Consider the following 22,014-nt stretch of genomic DNA (forward strand, 5'->3'; position numbering starts at 1 on the left):
GGAACGCGAGGAACGCCTGGGAGATTTTACTAACAGCGGCCATCTTGAATAGCCGAGACTTTCACGTATGCTGTACACAGTACAGTTACATTCTCTTTCACAAAATATATTTGAAAAAAACATATCTCATAAATGGGCCGGTTAAGAAGGAAGCGAATGCATAAAAATGATAAGCATTTGAAAAAGAAATATCGCACCAAGAGACGGACTAAAGACTTGGATCAAATTCACGCGGACATGCAACCAAAGAACGCGGCTAAACTGAAATCACAGGAGCTAGATATGGATCTGCCAGGCGCTGGACAGTATTACTGCATACAATGCGCGTGAGTTTTAAGTGTTGTTACTGTTAATGTGAAACAAACAAAAAACATTGCAATGTGAGTTGATGCTGTCTAATTCCTGAGTCTCTCGTAAATTTTTAGTAGCAGCACTTGAGTGACTTCACTGTCTTCACTCTGGAGTTGAGGATACAAATTCTCAAGAGTTATTGCTGACTTAGGGATTCGGAGTAACTAGGGAATGCCCCGCCACTCCAAAAGTAACCCGGATGATTATTATTAATGTACATCCATCCATTATAGTTTAGGGTAATGGTTAACTAGGTTAGGTAGGTTAGGTAAAAGCAGAAGTATATTACATATATGCTTCTGGTAAAAGTGAAAATACATCAAAGCAAAAAATTGAAAAGGCTACAGCTGTTAAGGACGGTGCCTACTAATTCCAAAGTATTTTTGTGCGGTTTATGACTATGCGGGAAAAGGAGATCTTAGCAAGGGCTATTGGAATCCAAAAAGAAAATTGGGGGTAACCTCGCATTTTTCAGAGGTAATTAAACATTAACATCTCTAAAAATCGCCTAAATATAAAGCAATGTATGGCATTTTTTCCTAAATAATTTGAAGCTTAAATATCTTTGAAAAATGCATGATTACCCCCAATTTTTTTTTGAGATACCAAAAGCATTTGGTAAGTTCTGCTTTCTCCGTATAGTTTTAAACCGCGCAAAAATATTCCTGTAGTAGTAGGCACCACCCATAGGAAACCCGAGTATCTTGCGATGCACAGAACGTATGCGCAGTAACAATAGTAGGCACCGTCCTTAATAGGCCATTTTACAGTTGTGTGCTAAGTGACCTGGCTTTGGTTTGTAAGCGAGGCTGGGGGTGACCCTGTTTTGATACAAACCTCGCTGCTTTTTATATGCAAATGCAAACTAGTTAGCATAAGAACAGCATGATCTATATGTATGAAAACCAGTGAGGTTTGTATCAAAACAATGTCACCCCCAGCCTTGCTTACAAACCAAGGCCAGGTCACTTAGCACACAACTGTAAAATGGCCTATTGTTGGGATTAGAGTCACTATTATTAAACCGTCTCTCTCCTTGGGGATTTGTGCTGACTAACAACTCATTCTTTGACCTCTCTATAAGATGAGCCTCTCTTTCTTCCCACTTGTGACTGCCCCAAAATTACTGAAATCAATTTGGTTGTAAGTTGAAATTTGGGACTGTTTATAAGGGCAGCAAAAGTGTGTGGGGTGGGGGGAGGGGGAGGGGAGACTGCCCAGAGGTTCAATCCCTTACCAAATTTTACTGAAATGGTACCCTTTTTACATACATAAAACAACAACAAAAATGTTACCCCTTTCTGTTACCTTAAAGATAACAATGGTGTTGAGGACAATATTATACCTTAATTATTGTCCTCTACACCATGGGTAACAAGAGCAAACTCAACACAGACTGTAATTTTGCCTAGGAATTTCTAGTCAGTTATATAATACTTTGATTTGATTGTTATCTTTTTGGTTCACAGCCTATTTTTGAGACCATTTAAATAACTAAACTTTTAAAATTTATTTGTTACCCACATGAAACTATATAATGCAGTTTTCAATGAACAAAAAAACATGCACAAGCCTTGATTTCATAATGAGGTTCAAAGCAACTCAGAAATGGCCTTTTCAGATTATAAAAAAAGAAAAGTCTCACAGAAACAAACACCTAGGACCTTCTTGTCCTGGGTGGGGGGGGGGGGGGTTTCTTCCTGAAAGGACTGCCTTATTCATTCTTGTGGTATGCAAACAAAAAGATAATTGTCATAAGAAAAGCTTTCACGGACTTAGCCTTGCTTTCATAATGAGATTCAAAGCAACTCAGAAATGGCTCATTATTGTTTTATAAGTATTATATATATTTTTACGTATAAGATTGACTTTTGTCGAAACGTCAAAATCTCTCCGCGTTAGTTTTTCTGCTAAATATATATTTATGTCTCAGATGTCACTACAAAGTGTCACTATAAATCCTGTCAACTTTGAAAATAATTTATGCAGTTGCTTCACTTATTTCCTTGTTGTAAACTTTATCATGACTAAAATTGCAGGTTGATTTCTCACTTGAACTGATGATAAATGTCTTAAAATTACCAAAATAATCTTGCTCTTTATCATTAAAGGAGATACTTTGTTGATGATAAGTCGCTACAAGACCACATAAAATCAAGAGTTCACCGGAAGAAGTAAGTTGCCTTTCTGTCATTTGCTGTGTACTCATAGTATCTTTGCTGTGTATTTCAATGTCTTCTTGTCCTAATTATGAACGTGTAGAGACAGACATATACATGTAGAGCTAGAAGTGTGTCAGTCATTGGACACAGTTTTGTTTAAAATGGAATTAGACATACTTGTATTGCAGTGCAGTGAGAGCAGGGATGGCACAGTGGTGAGAGCACTCGCCTCCCACCAGTGTAGCCTGGGTTTGATTCCAGGATTTGACATCATATGTGGGTTGAGTTTGTTTTTGGTTCTCGTCCCTGCTCCAAGGGTTAATTTCTCTGGGTACTCTGGTTTTCCTCCCTCCAAAGAAACCAACATTTCCAAATTCCATTTCAATCTGGAAACAGTGGACAAATAGCCACTTTGTGGACATGCCAATGAAATTCTCATTTGGTTATTTATTTTATTTTAAAATGGAATATACTTAAAGTGTATTGTCCATGAAAAAGCATGACTTCCAAGCTTCTCAAAATCTGAGGCTGATCACATAAGTCTAAGACAAAAGAAGTCAAGTTCTTCTATGTTAAGATTTACTGTTAATACCAGTAAGGCCCTCATGACATATGTAAACATGGAAGTGACTGTGTGGTTTGCAGGGTTGCCATGGCTATGTAAAAAGTCAGGTAAAAATAATTTGGTTGCAAGGTCAAGAAATAATCAGAAAGTTAGTCAGGGGCATTCACATGAAGTCGGAGGAGGCCTAAATTCCACCTCTGTTTGTGAAAAGTCTGGGAATATTTTGAGCCTGCCAACCAGGTTTGATAAAAAGTTTTCTTTTAGCAAGGTGATGCCGTTAATTATTTTACAAATGGCTTTACCAGCAAGGATTTTGTTTTGTATTATCAGTAGAAATTACAATCTCGTACCCAGAGTCCTCAGGCTTTTTGGCCAGCGGTTGGTCGCCAGGAGAGACTCTGCAGTGCTGGAATTTTATTACCGCAGGATTTCTGCAGCAAAATAATGCAAACTGTTACGTGGCAGTCAATCAAAAATTTAAATTTTTTCGAATTCTCCAGAGTCTCTCCTGGTGCCCACCCGCTGACCAAAAAGCCTGAGGACTCTGGGTACAAGATTGTAGAAATTTCTCGTTCAACAAAAGATCTCCAAAAGATGCCGCTAGGAAAACTGAGTTTTTTTGCATACGTTTCTTCTCGAAAACGAAGAGCAAACCAACGAAAAAAAATACAGGGCAATGTTTGTTGACTAAAACGAAGCCCGCATGCAAAAATTGAGACAAATCCGAAAAAAAAACAGCCCAACATTTGACTTAAGGCGGTTATGCCTCCAGCCCTTCAATTACAGAGTACTTAGATGTCTAGTGAATTGTTTGGGGATTTTTTTTTTGAAGGAAAGCAGTAGCTGAATGCTGTAAAGAAAGTGAGGTCATTCAATTCAGTTTTAGTACAGAATGTCACAGATGAAAATATGCATCCTTTTGTAAATCTTTCCTGGTTTTGTGACCTTGAACTGTCATTTTGGGTTACTGTCTCGTGGGTTACAGATTACTCTATTCCTTTTTTTTTCCAATAATTTTTCTTTCAACTTTTTTCCATTGAGTTACTAGCCCTACATTTGCAAACTGCCATTAGATAATAGTTGGTGCTGGAGTGACCTTTATGACACGGCGGCCATGTTCAGTCTCAGAAGAATAAAAAGCTTTGTTTTTGAACCGCAAGCCTCGCACTGAATTCGCGTCTGGCAGAGGCTTGCTGTGCGAAAACAAAGCTCTCCTGAAACTCAACATGGCCGCCGAGTGATAAGGGTCTGTTGTCTCCCTAATTCTGCTTTCTTTCTTCTTGTTCTTTTTTTTATTTTTTTTTTGGAAGGGTTAAAATGTTAAAGGAAGTTCCATACACACCAGAAGAAGCCGAGAAAGCTGCAGGCATGGGCTCATACACAATCACATCAACAAAGCCTCTATTGACAGTTGACCAGGATGAAGAAATGAAAAGTGCAGAAAATGCTGAAGATGATCTCAATGACGCCTCACACAACTGAATACTACAAGTTGTACAATAGAATGAATTTTTATCATTTTTTGGTGTGATTGTGCTTTGTTTAATACAGTCGAACCTCCCGTAAGCGACCACCCATAATGTCAAGGATATGTGGTCGCTTACGGGAGGTGGTCGCTTACCAGAGGTCAGACCGCAAAGGTGGGGGGGGAGGTCTAAATTCCGGGTAATTTACATGATGGTAATTGCAGACACCTGACGGCTTTTGCCCTTGCTTATCGAAACCCTAAGTAAAAGCTTTTCTTTAGACTGCCTGATTTAGGACCAAACAGTAAACGGCAGTTTTGCAATGTTACATTTCAAGCGTAACACATCAACAACTTTGGCGTTTGTTTGTTTGTTACATAATCCAGTTGACGTTCTTTATCGCCACAATTTTTCTGTTGAATAATACAAGGTTGAGAGAGTCATCACCGGTCGTGCATGTACATGCATGCTATTTACCCGATAAGAGAGCTTTTTTCCTATAAGGGATTCAACCTGATTAAAGTTTATTTCAGTGTACCATAGTGCATGTATATGTTATCATTTGTTTCAATGTCGGGAGACACTTCCGGTAGCTCCGGCTGTGGGATTTTTAGTAATACGGCATCCGCTGTAATGATGGGGGCCAATATGTTACAGTCAATTTCCACCCGTGAGAGAAACAGCAGATTGTGCCGTGTCAAGTGGTCGCCTACGGGAGGTTAAAAACAATAGAAAATTTTAAACAATCATCTCTAAGAGTGGTCGCTTACGGGAGGTGGTCGTTTACGAGAGGTGGTCGCCTACGAGAGGTTCCATCTATAGTAATTTGACTTGAAAACGTTTGGTATTTTGGAAAAGTGGTCGCTTATGAGAGGTGGTCGCTTACGAGAGGTGGTCGCAAAGGGAGGTTCGACTGTATATGATTTTCTGTCTCATGTAAAGTAGCTGCCTTACTGTCAATTATCCACATTATTTTATTCCTTTTCTGTCTGAAACAAAAATATTATGAATCACCTCTCACTGCTATAGAAAGCTCTGCAGCTTCATCCAAAGGCCATTCGTGTTTTCATCCACCTTCTTTCAAGAAAATAGGCCTTATCACGGTTTTCGACGCCATTTTAAAGAGTAGGCAAACAAGCTCGAAATAACAGTGTTTGTTTGGAAATACGATGTCAAAAATTTTTTATAAAGCATCGCTTCTGAAAAATTCATGAATTGGAAACTTTTGGCATTAGGAAAAGGATTTAAAGAAAAAAATTGGAGGGTTGTAGCTGCGACAGAAAGCGTCCAGTCGTGTTTTGAACTTTCCATACATTTGTCTGTATAGCAAACCAGCCGTGAACTGCTACTAAAAATAGTTCGCGGGAAAAAAATACAGGGAAATGTCTGGAAAGTTTAAAACACGACTGGACGGTTTCTGTCACAGCTACATCCCTCCAACTTTTTTACTTGAAATCCTTTTCCAAGTGCCAAAAGTTTCCAATTCATGAATTTTTCAGAAGCGATGTTTTATGAAAACTATTTGACATCAGATTTCCATACAAACACTATTATTTCAAGCCTGTTTGCCTACTCGTCAAAATGGCGTCGAAAACCGTGATAAAGGGTAAAGCTACCCGAGGGAAGTAAACAAGCCGACTACGTGAAATACTAGAGACGCGAACGACTTCGTACATGCTAAAGACTTGCCGGAAAGAAACCTCTGCTAGCAGGGTATAGTAAGGCCGGCATGTGCACATCTAGATGGCAGGGGCGTAGCGTGGTTTTTCCGTTTAGGTACGCACAGGAGGGGAGCCTCTAGGAAGTGTGGGGACATGCTTCCCCAGAAAAGCTTTATTTTTAGAGCCTCGGAAATGCTATTTCCCATTTTTTCGAGGGAGAAGTATCATAATCAAACATGAAAAAACGCTAACTATTCAGTGACTTTGTTGTTTGTCAGCCTTTGGTACTTCTGATATAAGTGTATATTGGACTTGTGTATTGTAACTGTAAATGTGGCTTCAGGAAAAGGGCGAGACGTCTCCCTTTACGGTGGGAAAATTCGGAAACTAGATTGTCAGTATCCATGCACATTAATTCTTGTGCTTGTATTTGTGGAGTATTGCCAAAGAGGACATCCTCTCCTCATGTCTTACTTATAGTGCTTCGAAGAGGGGTTTCAGTCCCTTAATGCCGCTAAAACTGCGTTCAGCAGCGCGGGTTGACACAAGTGTCTCGACCATCACCGTTGTGATGACTGGGTTTTGAACTCTCATATTAAAATGAATAGTGCAATATTCACACAGTTTCCTTTGCGTAAAATAGCAGCAATAATAAGAGAAAACTCTTGCATGTGCATATAAAGTCGCTTTTCGCAAAAAAAATCTATATAAAGTAAATAAATAAGTCAAATAAATAAATAAAATATTATTTTTTTAGATTTTCGAGGTACGCACGTGCGTATATGGTCGCTACGCCGCTGGATGGGTGCAGTGGTCTCAGTTACATAACTTCGGTTAATCCTAGTCGCGTTATTTGTGGTATATTTTGTGACACTTCATTTAAATTTAGTCACTTACGTCTATCCTTGTGACAAGAAGTGATTTTTTTCAAAAAATTCAAGCTAACAAGCGAGAGATAGACGAGAATTGTTAAACCTGTGAGTCAGCATAAACAGTGAAGTTCGCGAAGAACGGCCTGAAGTCTTTTCCCAACCAGCCTAACTCTCTCCCGCAGTTAGTCCCGCGCAAGAATGTACCTCCTGGAGGGAGGGGGGGAGAGGGTTGCAGAGACCTCAAATATTGATATTTGCTTACGTCGCTACGCACCTTGGACCACATGACTGTGCATAAACGTGTTTACAGGAGGAAACTTTTCATTGCGAACAATCCAGCTGATCCGCTGTTAAATTCATTTGATCCATTATCATTTGGAAGGTAAGATTTCTATAACTTAGATTTAGGCTTTGTTGTTATTCGAACGGATCGGTGTAGTTCGCAACTCTGTGTCCAAGCTTGTTACTTTCAGAGCACCACGTGTTTAATCTTTTTTTTTTTTTGTAGTAACACTGCAGAGTTAATTCTCTGATCCGTCGTTTTCGTCTTTAGTGCGGCCCAACACTCATTTGTATCCTTCGCGTCCTTCACATTCACATTGCCGCTATTCACTGGCTATTACCATCTCGTACATGTAGCTCAGTCGGTAGACAGGAACGGACTCGAACCCCCGGGGGGGCCAGGGGGTACTCCCAAAAAAATTGGATAGGGGTGTGCGGCCCACTTTCCAAAAACCCTTACCCTATTTATGACCAAAATCTGCGATTTTCCCTACCCTGTTTGTGACCTGACTAAAAATTTGATACCCTATTTATAACCAGTTCAAGAACCCCTGGAGTCCTGCGCGTGACCGGAGCGCATGACAAGCCGTTGCGGCACGTACACAGTTGTAGCTTCTTCAAAAAAGAAAAAACGAATTCAAGACTAGAGTGCAAAAATTGATACCCTATTTATTACCAAAATGGCTAAAATCGATACCCTATTTATGACCAAAGCGGCTGAAAAACCATACCCTTTGGCGCCGCACATACCTATATAGCCCATATAAGGGAGTACCCCCCCGGGACTCGAACATCGATTATGTAATATGAATTTGATGGGTCCACTTTACTACAGAGTTTTAAAATTCTCTGATGTATGATCTCGTTGAACGCACAGTGCACAAAAGTGGGACCAGAATAACATTTACAAAACGACATGAATTACATAACCGATGCCCCAAAAACTTAGGGACGCGTTCTAGCCCAGTTATTAACGTGACGAAATATGTTGCACCTACTTCCGTTGCACTTTGGCCTCCACTTTGATGTGTCCAACTGAAATGACAGATTGTAGCTATTGCAATGTATTGAAGCTATTGCAATACACGAAGGATATTAATTCGTTATTTTTGACGTGAAAGGAAGAATAACATGATGTCGCCATTGTCAGCCAGTAACGCTCACTAGTAAATATTGCGTCAACTTGCATCAGCATCAGCTCACTTATGAGTTATAAACCAAACGCACGTCCACATATTTAAAAAAAAAAACGCATCTATTTTGGGAATTCGTAAACGCATGATGACGTACAGTTTCTGTAGCCTTTATGCAATGTACAACTTTGAGAATTTATCGATATAGGTACTTTCGTCTTTATGAACAGAACATTTGCAAGCAAACGAAAAAAAAAGTTTTCGCAAAATTCGGGTAGCATCGGATCTTCTTATATTCGATCCCCGGGGAGGGGAGAGGAGGAATTATTGCGATAGGGTATGGTTTCCAGGGCCTTTCTCTTGAACGGGGTGTCAATTTTCATCTCCCTCCGTCGTAAATGGGTAATAGGACTTGCTTCTCTTTGTGAAAAAATATATATACATATATATTGCGACGCCTCGCTCCTGTGGACCTCGGTTTTGGTACAAAAAAAAAAAAAAAAAAAGAATACATAAAGGAATCGCCTCCCTCCTCCCCCAGGTCCCTCTCTTGGATCGGATCCACCACTGAAGTTTTTTTAATTTCAAAAGTTTAAGAAACTTTCCAAACCATTCCGTAATGATCACACCCAGCATCGGCGCAAGGCAAAATAACGTTTAACGATCCAATATAGTGCAGTCCTACCCCAAGACTTTCTTCAGTAAACAGCCGAGGGTCACAGACCGTACCGCTTTATATGGAAGGTATGAAAGACCGCATTCTGCCTGACTCAAGGTTCGTCAATTACCGACCATCCACGAGCTCGGTACCAAGTTACTCAATGGCGACAATGCTTACGAGGAAGGGAGCGATAAGTTTACAGATGTGAACTGCGATACAGCTAGAAGTTATTGAGACTAGAGCGAGATTTTACAAGGATTTCTTAAACAGTTGAAACTGGGGACAAGAAAAAGTCTGGAAATGAAATACTTTTATAAAATTAAAATCATCTTAACTACAGAACACACTGCAGAACAGTTCTTGAGTCAATGGGTACAAAGCTACGTAGCCGCGTTCGGTTTCGTTTGTGGTATAGACATTATACCGGTAGTTTGGTAATAGTGGTCCGGCTGAATCGTTTTGTGCTTGAGCGGATCTGAAGTATGCCGGCTGATGTTAGAACAACAGTTCAGCTCACGACTACAGAGCTGTGGCGTCTACCAACTTGGCTGTACGTAAATACACAGAAAAAACAACGACACGGCAACACAAGTTCCGTCATTATTTCAATTATCAATGAATTTTGTTTTTCAACAAAAGTGGGCCGGCCTGGCGGAAGGTACACAAAATCTGGTTTTACGGTCCCTGAAATGGGACAAATGACTCATTTATTGTATGGAAAAGGTGCAAGGTGTCTTAATTGACACATGTTAAATAGAAAAAAAAGGCTTTTGCTCTGTGGGTTTTTTTCCAGGTACTCCGGTTTTCCTGCCGGCCTGCACAAATACCAACATTCCGAAATTCCAATTCGACGTGGAAACCTGAGTGGATGAAAGAGCCAGTCTGTGGAAGTCAGCTGAAATTCCCATTTATTTATTTATTTTATTATTATAAAGGAGACGATCCAGTCAATATCCCGTATTATCTGTTCATGGTTTGCGGCCAGGCGCCTTGTTCTGACGACTTTCAAAACATGCCGGGAAATGAAAAATTGCTTATATTATTTTGCTTGTGTTTTTGTGCAAGAGTCGTAAGCAAGTCTGCCTGTGGCATGTATAGGGCTGGCTTAGTGTGTATACACAAGGACATAATTAAAGAAGTAAACAAAATCTTATTTAACTTTATTTGGAAAGGAAAGGATTAAGTGAAACACTCAGTCCTGATAAGTGATGAGGAAAATGGCGGCTTGAGAGCACCGCATCTAGAATTGATTATGAGGACGCAACGAATCATGTACTGCAAAAAAATTGCTGAAGCGCAACAAAGTAGTTGGAAAATAATTCTTTCGCATTATTTAAAGCAAGTTGGCGGAAAATTACGGTTTTGGCTTGTAGATTTGACCTTAAAAAACTTTCTGTTAAACTACCTCGTTTTTTCATCTTGTAATTTTAGCTAAGCAATATATTTATGATTGTCACCAAAAAGGTACCCATCCTTCCTTTAGAATATTCACCAATAAGATCAACTACGTTTATCGATTATAATGGCAAATAACGAAGTCAAATAAGAACGAGACCAGCCACAAACTTAAATCGAAAAAATATAGACTGTACGCTTTAGATACTTTATAACGGTACAGTGCTGTCGTTTTTTCTCCCTTAGTGACAAACTGTAGAAAACTAGGTTAATAAACAAAAATTATATGTATTATAAAAATAACTAGCATAACTAGCAAAGTTAGTTATGCTAGTTTAAAGTTAGTATTGTAACTAATGTTACTATATTGTAAATAGTGTTATGCATTGTTAGAAATTTAGTTTTGTAAATAATGTTAGTATTGTGAGCAGTGTTAGTGTCGTAAGTAATGTAAACATAAAAGTCTGCCTGTAGCTTGACGTACTGTGCACATGTCTGCTTTCATTGAATTTTGCTCTGAAATGAGGTCACAGGATTCGCAGAAGCGGGTGACACACGAACACCAAAAATAATTTAAGAGTACCCCTTAGCTAGTCGTTTAATGCTGTGGAAACAGGAGACAGTATTGACATGTATAGTTTGCCTTTTGACCGCTGTATGATTCAGTATAATTTACTTAACTTTTTCTTTCACTTTCAGAGTTTATCATGGAACTGTTTGATGGTCAAACGTCTGTTGAGTTATCCACCAGTGCAGAGCAACCCATCCCTGGTGATCATTCCATAGACTCGGAAAGTACCCCGTTAATAGGATTCTCCCGAGACCCCCATGATGGTCAGGCTTCAGTATGGAAAGCAACACTTAACATTATTAATTTTATCGAGGGTGTCGGTTTCTTGGCTCTGCCCTTCGCTGTGGCCAAAGGAGGAATAGCTGCCATTGTGGCATTTCTTTTTATGCCTCTCGTCTACTGGTTCACGGCTAGAGTACTTATTGAGTGCCTTTACCAAGCAGACGGTGACGGTTACCATGGTAAAACACGCGTGCGTTCTTCTTGGAACGAGATCGGACATGCCATGTGGCCTCGATATGGTGGAACTGTGGTCGCCGCTATACAGTGCTTTGATTTGACTGTCATTTCTACTTCGTATCTCATCGTTTGCGGCTCGCTTATGGCGTCTGCTTTCCCATCACTATCTCTCACAGCTGCAAACTGGACCTGTATTGCTGCCGCTGTGGTTCTTCCAACTACATTTCTGAGGTCTTTGTCGCAGATCGCCTGGCTTAGCGTCATTGGTATTGGAGCTTTGGTTGGGACTGCAGTGGTTATCTTATGGTATGGTGCCACTCATACCACACAATGGAACGCCCATGACCTCTTATTTTGGGACACAGACGGCTTCCTTATTTCCTTAGGGATCATCATGTTCAGTTACGGCTCAGCCCCAATTGTGCCTTCTGTTGAGGAAAGCATGGCCGACAAATCAAAGTTTGGAAGAGCTTTAGCACTGGCTTACATCGCTGCTGTCGTGTTTAAATTATCCTTCTCCACGTTTGGGTTTCTTTCATTTTCTTTTGCCACGGATGAAATTGTCATTAACAACCTTCCCCATAGTATTCCTCAAATAATTGTCAGCACTGTGTTTGTCTTAAGTTGTTTGTTTTCTTACGCATTGCCTCTCCATGCAATTTTCCAGTACATTGAAGAGTCTTCCTTCTATGTTCAACTGCAATCTAAGATCAGACTTCCCTTGTTTGTTTATTCTTCTACTCTACGAGTTTTGCTGGTTTCTGCCACTCTGTTGGCAGCCGTCTTTATCCCACATTTTGGATATTTAACGTCGTTTTTCGGCAATTTCTCGCTGCCTTTATTCAACTGCATTCTGCCGTGCGTCGCTCATCTGATTTTAAGGAAAAAGGATCTGAACTGGCGACAAATTGCTTTGGATTATGCTATGATCGTGTTTGGTTTGGTAGTGACAGTTTCTGGAACAGTTGTCTCCAGTAAAGCCTTATATGAACAATTAAATAAATGAACAACACTCACAGTTCCTAGTTAAAATGAGCCATTGGGGTTGAAGAAATCGTAAAAATACAGTCTTATGTAATAAAGTTTACATGTTCTTATCAAACTCCCGGCATACACCTCTTATAAAGTAGAAATTAAAAATAGATAAAAAATAGATAAAAAAAAAAATGGCATCTTAACTTTATCGTAAGATTTTACTATAGTAGAGGGTTCGTTTCTTGGAAAAAGGTCGTTTTAAGTGTGATATGCAAAAATTTCCGCAAAATTTGCCTTTTATTGAAATAAAAGTCACTTTTTTTGTAATTTATATCAAAAACTAATAAATGGTGCACACAAAATCGTTAAAATAGCAAATAGTTGTCTATGTTACGGGCTCATGGTGCGCTCAGTCTCAGAAATTATAATGATATTTTGGAAAATTAGCGATAAAAAATTGGTACTGGACAAAGCACTTGTTATATTCTGTATGCTCAACCTGAGTTTCAATACTTCAAACGCACAAAAAAATTTAGAGTTTTTCCTGGAAACGATTTTGGTAACGGAGTTTATGGATTTAGCAGACCAAAGAGTGACGGCTATTTCTTGGATCTGCGACCAAGCTAGTCTTATCATTTGTTTTCAGTAAAACCTTAAAGCCAAAAGCTTCTCAACAATGGTCATGTCTATCAAATAAGTAAGAATTATATTCACTTCTCCCGCAAATTATTTTTGAGAGACATACCGGAAAATCCTCGTGATAAGCCCTGGGCTTATACAATTTCGTAAGGGTTTTTGGGTGGGATTATATCCGGGGATTGGGGGGCTTATAAACGGAATTGTTCTCAGTTCTACTTTACAAGATTAATTAAGGCTTTGCAGTTTAAACTTGGTTTGTTCATCATCATCAATGTCACCGTCTGAGTCACCCGTCTCAAGGTGAAACTCCACAAGGGCTTGATCAGCTGACGACAGCTTATAATTAGGAAAAGATAGGCCTATAAGCAGAAGAGGGGGGGGGGGGGGGGGGGCTTATAACCGGAATTAAATAAGGTTTCCAATAAGAAAAGCAAAATAATAATAATAATAATTTCCTTTATGCCTATCAGCAGGGTCACTTTTCTTTTCCTTTTTTTTTTTTTTTTTTTCTGTTTTTTTAGTTGAAATCCGATAAAACATTTTTCTTGTTAACAACTTTGGCAAAGGAGGTTACTTAATAATAGGTCAGTCGAACAAAGCTAAATTTTCTAACTAACAGCTCTTTCATGAATATTAGTTTAATATAATAGGAAAAAATTTTTACTTACGATACGTACAAAGTGTTCATTATGCAATATACTATTTCGTTGATTACTTCGACGCTTTTAAAAGGTCTACTTATTTGCAGTATTCTTTTGAAAATGAGTTACTATTTCAACGGTGTTCGTGTTTAATTTACTTTGTATTGTTTGTTTTTTTATCTTGTCATGCGGACAAAGTGGCTCAATAATAGTGAAAGGGCCTTGCGCGTGTAAGCGGCACTTTACAATGTTTCTCTATCAGCCTGTTATTATTATTATTTTTTTTTGTTTATTTTTTTTGTTGTTCTTTTTTTGTTCTCCTTTTACTCCCTTTGGATCTCAGCCCGTTGCTTTTTTGGTTTTGTTTCGGTTTCACCTTCGCTCAGTAACCTTCTCTCTCTATGACTTCTCTTTATGACCGTAGAGCAGCCGATCTGTTTGAGGAAATTTTCTCAAGCTCATTGATAATTCATTAAGTGCATGAAAACAAAGAAAATCACTACCGTGACCGTGGTTTGGATATGTGTTCCTAATTACCATAAAATTTTGCCAACTTTAGCATCGAATTTCTCCAAGAATTATTGATCATTTAAAAAGCCATATCAAACACTCGAAAGTGTGTTCCATCAGATATTCAAACACCTCGAAGTGTCTAGATATCTGATGAAACACACTTTCGAGTTATTACGTCCGGCAACGATGGACGCCATAAGCTGCATGCACTGTTGCCAACTTTAAATGACACTGAGTGCAATAACTTTAGGAAAAAGGCGAAAGTTTCAAACTTTCGAAACATTGCACTTGAATTGCCGATCAAATCGATATTTTGGAAATTTTGGCTCTTTTAAAGGAGATTAAACTCAAACTGAAATCACGTTTAGTTAATCAACTGCGCTAACTTTGACTGACTTCTCAGTTCAATGTAGCAATGTGGTGAAATTCATGGCAAAAACTTGATATGATAACATTGGACCTCCTCTCACAGAGTGGTGTCCATCGAAGAACGGCAGGGAATCCATCTCGGCCATCTCGGAAGAGCGGCTCCAATCGCTTCCGGTCATCTTTAGTCCTATTCCAGTACAAAGCAGTGTGCGACTCAGTTGTCCTCTCCTTTCAACCTGCAAGTGAGAATGGTTGGAATTGAGGCCCTTGGCAATTCTCAGCATGCTCTGTTATAGGCTGGTATAGTGTAAGGATTTCAGAGTTCCAGGATTCCCTACCCTCTCCTCCACTCTCCGAGAATTGACACTCAAGGAACCGTTTCCCACAGAATTTGTTGGTATGTAGTTGGTAATGGATGTGTTTCAGTTTGATAGTGCCCGTTTTAACTAGGCTGCAATATCAATTGTGTTAAAATAACTAGGTCGAAAATAATGGATTAAAGAAAGTATGAAGCAGTCAAGCCGAAAAACAATCATTCAAGCGTCCCCGATGGGTAAATTACATACGGGACAAATACGTGCTAAATGGTAGTGCATTAAAAGAGATTATTGTAGTCATTGTTTTTATTCTTATTCCGTAATAACTTAACTCCCATTCCACGCGCATGAAAAAATGCTTCATTGAACTGGATAGCACTTTCTTTTTTTCTTGTTTGATTTATTTTCATCGTTTCTGGTTTTATTCCTCCTCGTTTACCATAAAAATGCTAATAAATGTTATCCGTTTAGGAAAACCAATGACACAAAAGATTCGAATAATGCAAATAATTTGAGTATTGATGTCACGCTCAAGTCAGTAAGGATTGATATGAATTCCACTCGCTTATTCCTCATTGGAAAGATCATAGAGAAATGATTTAATAAAATGTACCGGCAAACCAGATGGAGAATTTTATTGTTTTTGTTGGGTATTTTATTTTCCGTAAAAATAGTCTCTAATAGATTATTTTGGAACCAGTTATGAAACGTGATATGTTTTGGGTCATTTGTCATAAGAGCTTTTGAATTTTTCATAAAATATTCATTCAACCCAAGCCTGTCAGGTGGAGTTTAATAATACCTGAGGCGAACAGACAAGTTTATTTCGTCGAGGAGATATTTCCAGCGCCATCTGTTTACCAAGGAATATTGGAGTTATAGTTTGCTTATTGGATTTATCACTTTGATGAGACCAAAATTTGCTTGATTTTATGGGATTAGAGTACATTTTCAGCTGGTCATAAAAGGTTACCGTGAAGCAGAACTCAAGATCGTAAACAGCCATTTCACAATCATGCCTCTGGCTTTGACCGGTTCTCCTACATCAGAAAAAGATAAAAGAAACTACAAGGAAGTACAAGAACTGTTACTGCTACATAGACGCTACGAAGAGAAGGCTGTACGGCTGTTTAGAAAAGGATTATCGGTTGTGGAAACACCAGACGCGAAAAGACAAGCTCGCGCTCTACCGACAACAATTACTGCGTTGGACAAAGCTTCCACAGAAACGCATGGAAATCTTAAGAAACTATCACCCAGATTACACTGTGGGGACTTCACGAAACCGCTTTACCTCAACGACAAGGATTATTTGAAGCAGCTACTTCTGGAAGATGAAGCTAACGGGAAGTTCAGTGATCGCTCTGTAGCTCAAAAGTGGGATGGCAATCATGATCGCGCACAACTACGATTGCCAAAATTGGACAGCATACCGCCAGAAAATAAAGAAATATTTTACACAACGCTTCCGAAAATGCCTCCGTTACCGAAAATCAAGGAGACAAAAGTTAAAACCGTAAAACCGCGCAGAAAGGAGAAGCGAAGCCGACATAATTCTAGCACTCGGTCGAACACGTTGTCTGCGGAGACATGTTTAACTATTCGACAGTTGCCTAGAGACCATTTTATGCTTCATGATTTTGGTAGTATAGGAAACTCTTCTTTGTTGAACGTACCGGCATTACCGCATATCACGCGACCGCGAGAAATAGACCTATCTTCAGAGACAGTAAGCGCTGACGAAGGCTGTCTTTGGCTTGTTCCATTTGTAAATATTGAAATTCCACCTTATCGTTTAGCAAAATGGAATGAAATTGAAAGCGGATGTTTTTCAGCGGTGGAGGACAAACCCAAAGAACTACAAAAACTTAAAGCTGGGGTTCACTCCGAGGGCAGAATAATGGAAGCGTCGCGGCCAAAGTATAAGAGAAATGTCCATTTTAGTGAATTTTTACATGAAATTCATCTTTATTCTCCCATCTCAACCGCTCAAAGTGCAAGGTCCAGAGAAGATATCAATGGACATTAATTATGAATAACTGTTGTCGCAAATATTTGCATTAACAAAAATATGGCATTTGTTTTCTAACTGTAAAAAAGAGTATAGTTGTATTTCGTTCAATTTACCTCGCAAAATCTTTTCTAAATGAACATTTTCTTGTTCTCTGTTTGTTTCTTTGCCAAGCATTGAACATAAATAAACGGTTTATTGTTTTATTAGTTTTATTAACTGATAAATGTTTAATATCGATTGACTGAGTAAATTTTTGTTTCTCAGTCTGCTTTAGATCGATCAAAAAACAAAAGAAACGTCATTCCTTTTCTTTCTTCTTTTCAACTCGGCAGGAACATAAGTTTTTGAAGGAACACAATTGTTCCTTTATGAAACAAACGAAGTATAAGATGATCAAAACAAAATCTAAAATAGTGTCCTGTAGCAAACTGAATGAAGCCATGAAAAAAAAAAATGAGAGGAAGGAGAGGTACATGTATATAAATAAAATTTCTACGAGTTCTCTTGAGGGATAAAACAAGACATCATTGATCATCAGTCTCATATGAACTGCAATCGATTCTCGTCTTAAATTAAAGGGGAAGTGTTATCGGGTTTCGACCTCTTTTGTTAAAAATGGTGAAATAAGACCTTCACTTAGCTACAAAAAAATTCTAGAACAACGAGAAGAAAGAAATCAACCCAATTGTTGAAAGGAACAACTCGGGATCTGTTCTAGCGCATTTTGAAAACAAAACTGCGAGAACTTGAAAAACGTTACCTAATTTTTTCAAGTTTCAATCCATTCCGAGTTAATCTGTCTCTGGCCAGAGGTGCTAATCGACAGTTTTATTGCACTGGAGTGATAATTTTTAACAAAACTTAACCATCATTTTTTTCTGTTGACAAACAAACATTTTTGGGCTTTGAAACGCCATCAAATTCGCGTGGTACTTCCCCTTCCTCAAAGTACACATAAATGCTGTTATCTGTGTGGCGAGGGCTAGGAGGGTCTTCCGATCACAGTTGAACCAAAGAGATCCCGTTTAGCCAATCACGATAATCGCAAATAACGAAATAAACCAATCAGGACTAGAAGCAAGGATCAGAAGATAAAAAAAGGGTTAAAATAAATTACCCCCACCCCCAAGAGAGCTTGCTCGCAGGCTTAAAATTAATGCATGTTTGCTTTTTGAACTGCCCTTTGTGATTGGGTAGAGCATGTTTCCGGTTTTTTTACCTTTGTTAATAGGCGACGTTCGTTCCAACTCGCGAGACGCTCTGGTCAGAATTCTGTGGCTCTCTATATTTGGTTTTGTTCTCTTTGTATTCAAGTGTGAGACAATGAAACTTGGACAAATTTGCAATTTTGTCCAGGAACCCCTTGTCATGTTAAAATTTTGATAAATCGGTCGTGGGCTATCGCATGGCTGCTCTCGGTACGTTCAGCAAAGCAAACGACAACGCACATTAATTGCTTTAACGGTTTTAAGTTTGCTTACGGCTTCTCCTGTGACAGTATTAAATACAGGCATCAGCAAACAATATATTCCCCATTGATAGACTTGATACGAAGGGCTACTCAGTGTTCGTAAGGTAATTATATGCGTTATGAAATTACTGAAAGTTTTAATCAGCCAAACCCTAACTTATGAAGGACACAGATTCAATGAGGAGGTTAAGGCTTTGATAGAAATTGGTTTTAAAACTTTTCAACAACAGAGTATAGGAACGCCGTCCTGCTGTAATTTGCAGTTTTCATGTTAGACGTTGCATGAACTGATTTTTATGTCAGACTGCAACGCAAGACTTTGGGTTAAATAGTTATATGTTACATATAATAGGAGGTATCTTATTTCATATATGCCAGTCAGAGGGCGATATTTTCTAAGGAAATTGAACCAATTTTGACCAGGATGTCACAAATTAATACCGTTCGGGCATGCTTTGATTCCCGTTGGGGACTCCATTTTTTTCTTTTTCCCTTGCGCCTCGTGAAATGTTGAACATAACATTTTTTCTTAAAGGAGATAATTATAATATCCCAATTTGCTGCCATAAAAATTAATGATAATCCTACAACAGTAATGGGAAAGACTAGGGCAGTCACTCGTCCTCTGACAAATGATACTTTACCACAACCCCCTGGGGTAGTTTGATGTCAATTTGCCTGACCGGTGTAGGTGGAGGTTGGGGGATTATTTCTTCTGTGTAACCTTGTCGCATTCTGTCATTCCTGGTTTCTAGTTTAAGCGTTCTTAGACCAGCAGTAACATCAATGGCGTCCATCGAATGGTTCTTTGAATCGTTATTGATAAGGTTTCCTCTTGTAGTTGGTTCTTTCAAAGACCGCACCCCCCATCCATTAAAGAAGCAATTTTTAGGAACTTCAATTCTAGTTGTTTTCCGCATTGATTTGGAGTTAGAGCCAGTTGGCCGGGCGGAAAAAGTAATTCGATTTATCCTGATATTTGTACAATATTTTTTTGTCGCTTGTTTCTTGTGTGCGTGTTCAAAGTCATTTGCAAAACACTCGGCGCATTTATAAGGATCAACGGTGCATAACGTCCCCGGAGCTGACTTAGAGCTACGCGCTCGTCCTACAGGACTTCCTGAAGTCACTGTATTACTGCTTTTCAGTTCAAACTGTTCCTTTTCCACTCTCGGAGAAATTGGTGTGCCATACATCGTTGTTTGTAACGGAGCGCGTCCTGTACAAACATTCTTCTTCTTTTGTTTATATTTCGCGACTCGACTATTTCTCTTGTCGGTTTTATGTTTTCGCACAGTCTTGGGTTGCAACGAAAAAAAGCACTGCCGTTTCTCTGGAGTCCTTCGAGGGACAGTAACCCGTTCTTCGTACTCTGGCCGCCGCAGGCCTTTCTTGCATAAAAGCGGGTCGAGCTTTTGTCCACTTTGTATCGTTTTGCCTTCGTGTGGCATCAGCGAAGTGTGCAAATATTTAAGCCTCCTTAATGCTTGCTCAGTTGATTGCTGTTTTGGTGTTTTACCTCCAGTAAACATCGCAGCCATTAAACCTCAATTGTAACCTCTGAATAACGTTTCCACTGTGTTAATGTTATAAACTACATTAAGCAATGATTGCTTTTGTGGAGGATGCCTTACGCTAAAGAATTTAGAGATCACTTAGCGCGTTGTCAAATAAACAAACATTTGTTTGACAAAAGAAATTCTTTTCTCTGACCGTTAATGTGATTCGTTCACTGAACTGTGGTTGATCAATATCCAGGGTGTCAGATCTTAAATCATACAGTTAGCGGTCATTGTTATTAGCCCAAGAATTATTGGAAAAGAAATGTTTGTCTTAGTACTCTTTGTTCCGTTTACAGTTTGATTTACAAATGTATGTGTTTTCATTTGGGCGAATAAAAGTAATCAGTCTTTGTTGAATTTATTGTTTGATGGCCAAAGAAGTAACTTTTAATTAGTAAAGATTCGATAGCGCTGAGAAATAACTTAATTAAAGAAGTTTCATGATGGTTGGCGCAACTTTAATTCAAAGAATAGATAAATAACTGCGGCAGATACAAGTTCCAAACGAAAATGAAATCGTTAGTGTCGAACTGCAGTATTTCGAGTTTGCTTCGGTTTGCTTCATTTGAACCTGTGACTGGCTGAAAAAAAGTGCTCCTCTTTTACAACCAAATTAGAAGTTTGACCAAAACCAATCGTGACTTGCACGCACTTGCTTTCACGCGTTTGGTGCCAATTATATGCTAATCTGATCGGATTATTGTTGTTTAAGGATGAATGGTGTGATTGGTTAAGGCGATATGTCTCGCAACGGCTGAAAAAAGGTGCGCTGCGGGAATGCAACAAGTGTATAAATCCTTTTAGGCCGATGAAACGCTTGGAATATTTGTTGCATCGTTACTGCCATGGTTAGAAAACGTGAAACTGTCGCAACAAATTTTTAAGTGCTGTATGGTGAAACAGGCCCCTCCAGCAACTTGTCAGTCACGGCACCAGGCACTACTTTTTGTCGTTGCGATACAAGCTTCTCCAACAGCTTATTCTAGTAGTATTTTCTTTTGAGCGATTGGCTATGATACTTTAATTACTTTGCTTTTATTGCACTCATTTGAAAGCGGCTTTAAATTTTCGTTTGCTTCGTTATAGGTCATAAAAGGTAACTTCATTTTCTCAACCAATTAGAAGTCGGTACTTAAGTCTTGAAAGCATGCGACATTTTCCCTGCGGCACCTGGCGTCAGCGACATGGATTCCCTTCTGATCGGCTATTGTGTTCAGACCAAAGTCATTATACTTTGGTTTTGCTTTCAAGGACCTCAACTGACACCACTGCATTCAGTTGGCAATCCAAACAAACGCGTCCGTAATTGCTTTGGGAAATCATAAATATGACCGGAAAAGTCAATATACAATTGTTATGGAATCAACATTTCGAAGTTATTTTTTCGTGAGTCATCTGTACACAAGATCGTGTTTCATAAACAAACAAACAATAACATAAAAATTCATTTTCATTATGAATAAACCAGTCTATATAGCCCCCTTAAATCCTTAATTTACTTAATTTCCATTGTCTGGCTTGCGCAGCAGGCTTTTGATAGCACAATTATCCAATCATGTGTTAGCTGTTATATTTGACGGTTAGATTTTCATTAAATTTAGAACAACAGCTACATTATAAATGTCTGATTAAAAAGCTCTCACACAGAACATAGGATTACTAAGTCTACAAATCCAAAATACTCTTAGAGACAGCTTAGATGCTTTTGGACAGTTAAACAGCAAACAAGTGCTTTTTGAATTACTGCCATTCCATATACCAAGTGTACTGGGTTAACGACTAACACATCACAGGATACAGTACAAGTGGCCTGGAATCAGCGAGAGAATTCAGTGCACGGCTTTGGAGTGACGTGTCTCTACGACAACGCTTTGCCAGTATCAGACATTGTTTCTGACAACTGCTGCGTAGAAAGAATTGCTTCATATTCAAGGC

At 39.0% G+C, this 22,014-nt stretch overlaps 3 protein-coding genes and 1 pseudogene across 3 annotated transcripts; 3 read left to right on the top strand and 1 right to left on the bottom strand.

The window, feature by feature from the left end:
- Positions 1-2: 2 nt before the first annotated feature.
- LOC146473036 (zinc finger protein 593-like) lies at positions 3-4,598 on the top strand. Its single transcript, XM_085118768.1, has 3 exons — positions 3-326; positions 2,463-2,525; positions 4,389-4,598. The coding sequence occupies exons 1-3, from the start codon at positions 133-135 to the stop codon at positions 4,558-4,560; spliced, it is 429 nt and encodes a 142-aa protein (XP_084974894.1). The 5' UTR covers positions 3-132; the 3' UTR covers positions 4,561-4,598.
- Positions 4,599-7,319: 2,721 nt separating this feature from the next.
- LOC146473037 (vesicular inhibitory amino acid transporter-like) lies at positions 7,320-12,911 on the top strand. The gene is made up of 2 exons (XM_085118769.1): positions 7,320-7,459; positions 11,248-12,911. The coding sequence occupies exon 2, from the start codon at positions 11,256-11,258 to the stop codon at positions 12,582-12,584; it is 1,329 nt and encodes a 442-aa protein (XP_084974895.1). The 5' UTR covers positions 7,320-7,459; positions 11,248-11,255; the 3' UTR covers positions 12,585-12,911.
- Positions 12,912-14,644: 1,733 nt separating this feature from the next.
- On the top strand, positions 14,645-18,368 carry LOC146473038 (uncharacterized; annotated as a pseudogene).
- A 131-nt stretch (positions 18,369-18,499) lies between these two features.
- Positions 18,500-20,943, bottom strand: LOC146473039 (uncharacterized). Its single transcript, XM_085118771.1, has one exon. The coding sequence runs from the start codon at positions 20,056-20,058 to the stop codon at positions 19,132-19,134; it is 927 nt and encodes a 308-aa protein (XP_084974897.1). The 5' UTR covers positions 20,059-20,943; the 3' UTR covers positions 18,500-19,131.
- Between the last annotated feature and the right edge of the window lie 1,071 nt (positions 20,944-22,014).

Source organism: Pavona decussata, unplaced genomic scaffold (genome assembly GCF_977016875.1).
Source record: "Pavona decussata unplaced genomic scaffold, jaPavDecu1.1 SCAFFOLD_95, whole genome shotgun sequence".
Classification (NCBI taxonomy): Eukaryota; Metazoa; Cnidaria; class Anthozoa; order Scleractinia; family Agariciidae; genus Pavona; species Pavona decussata.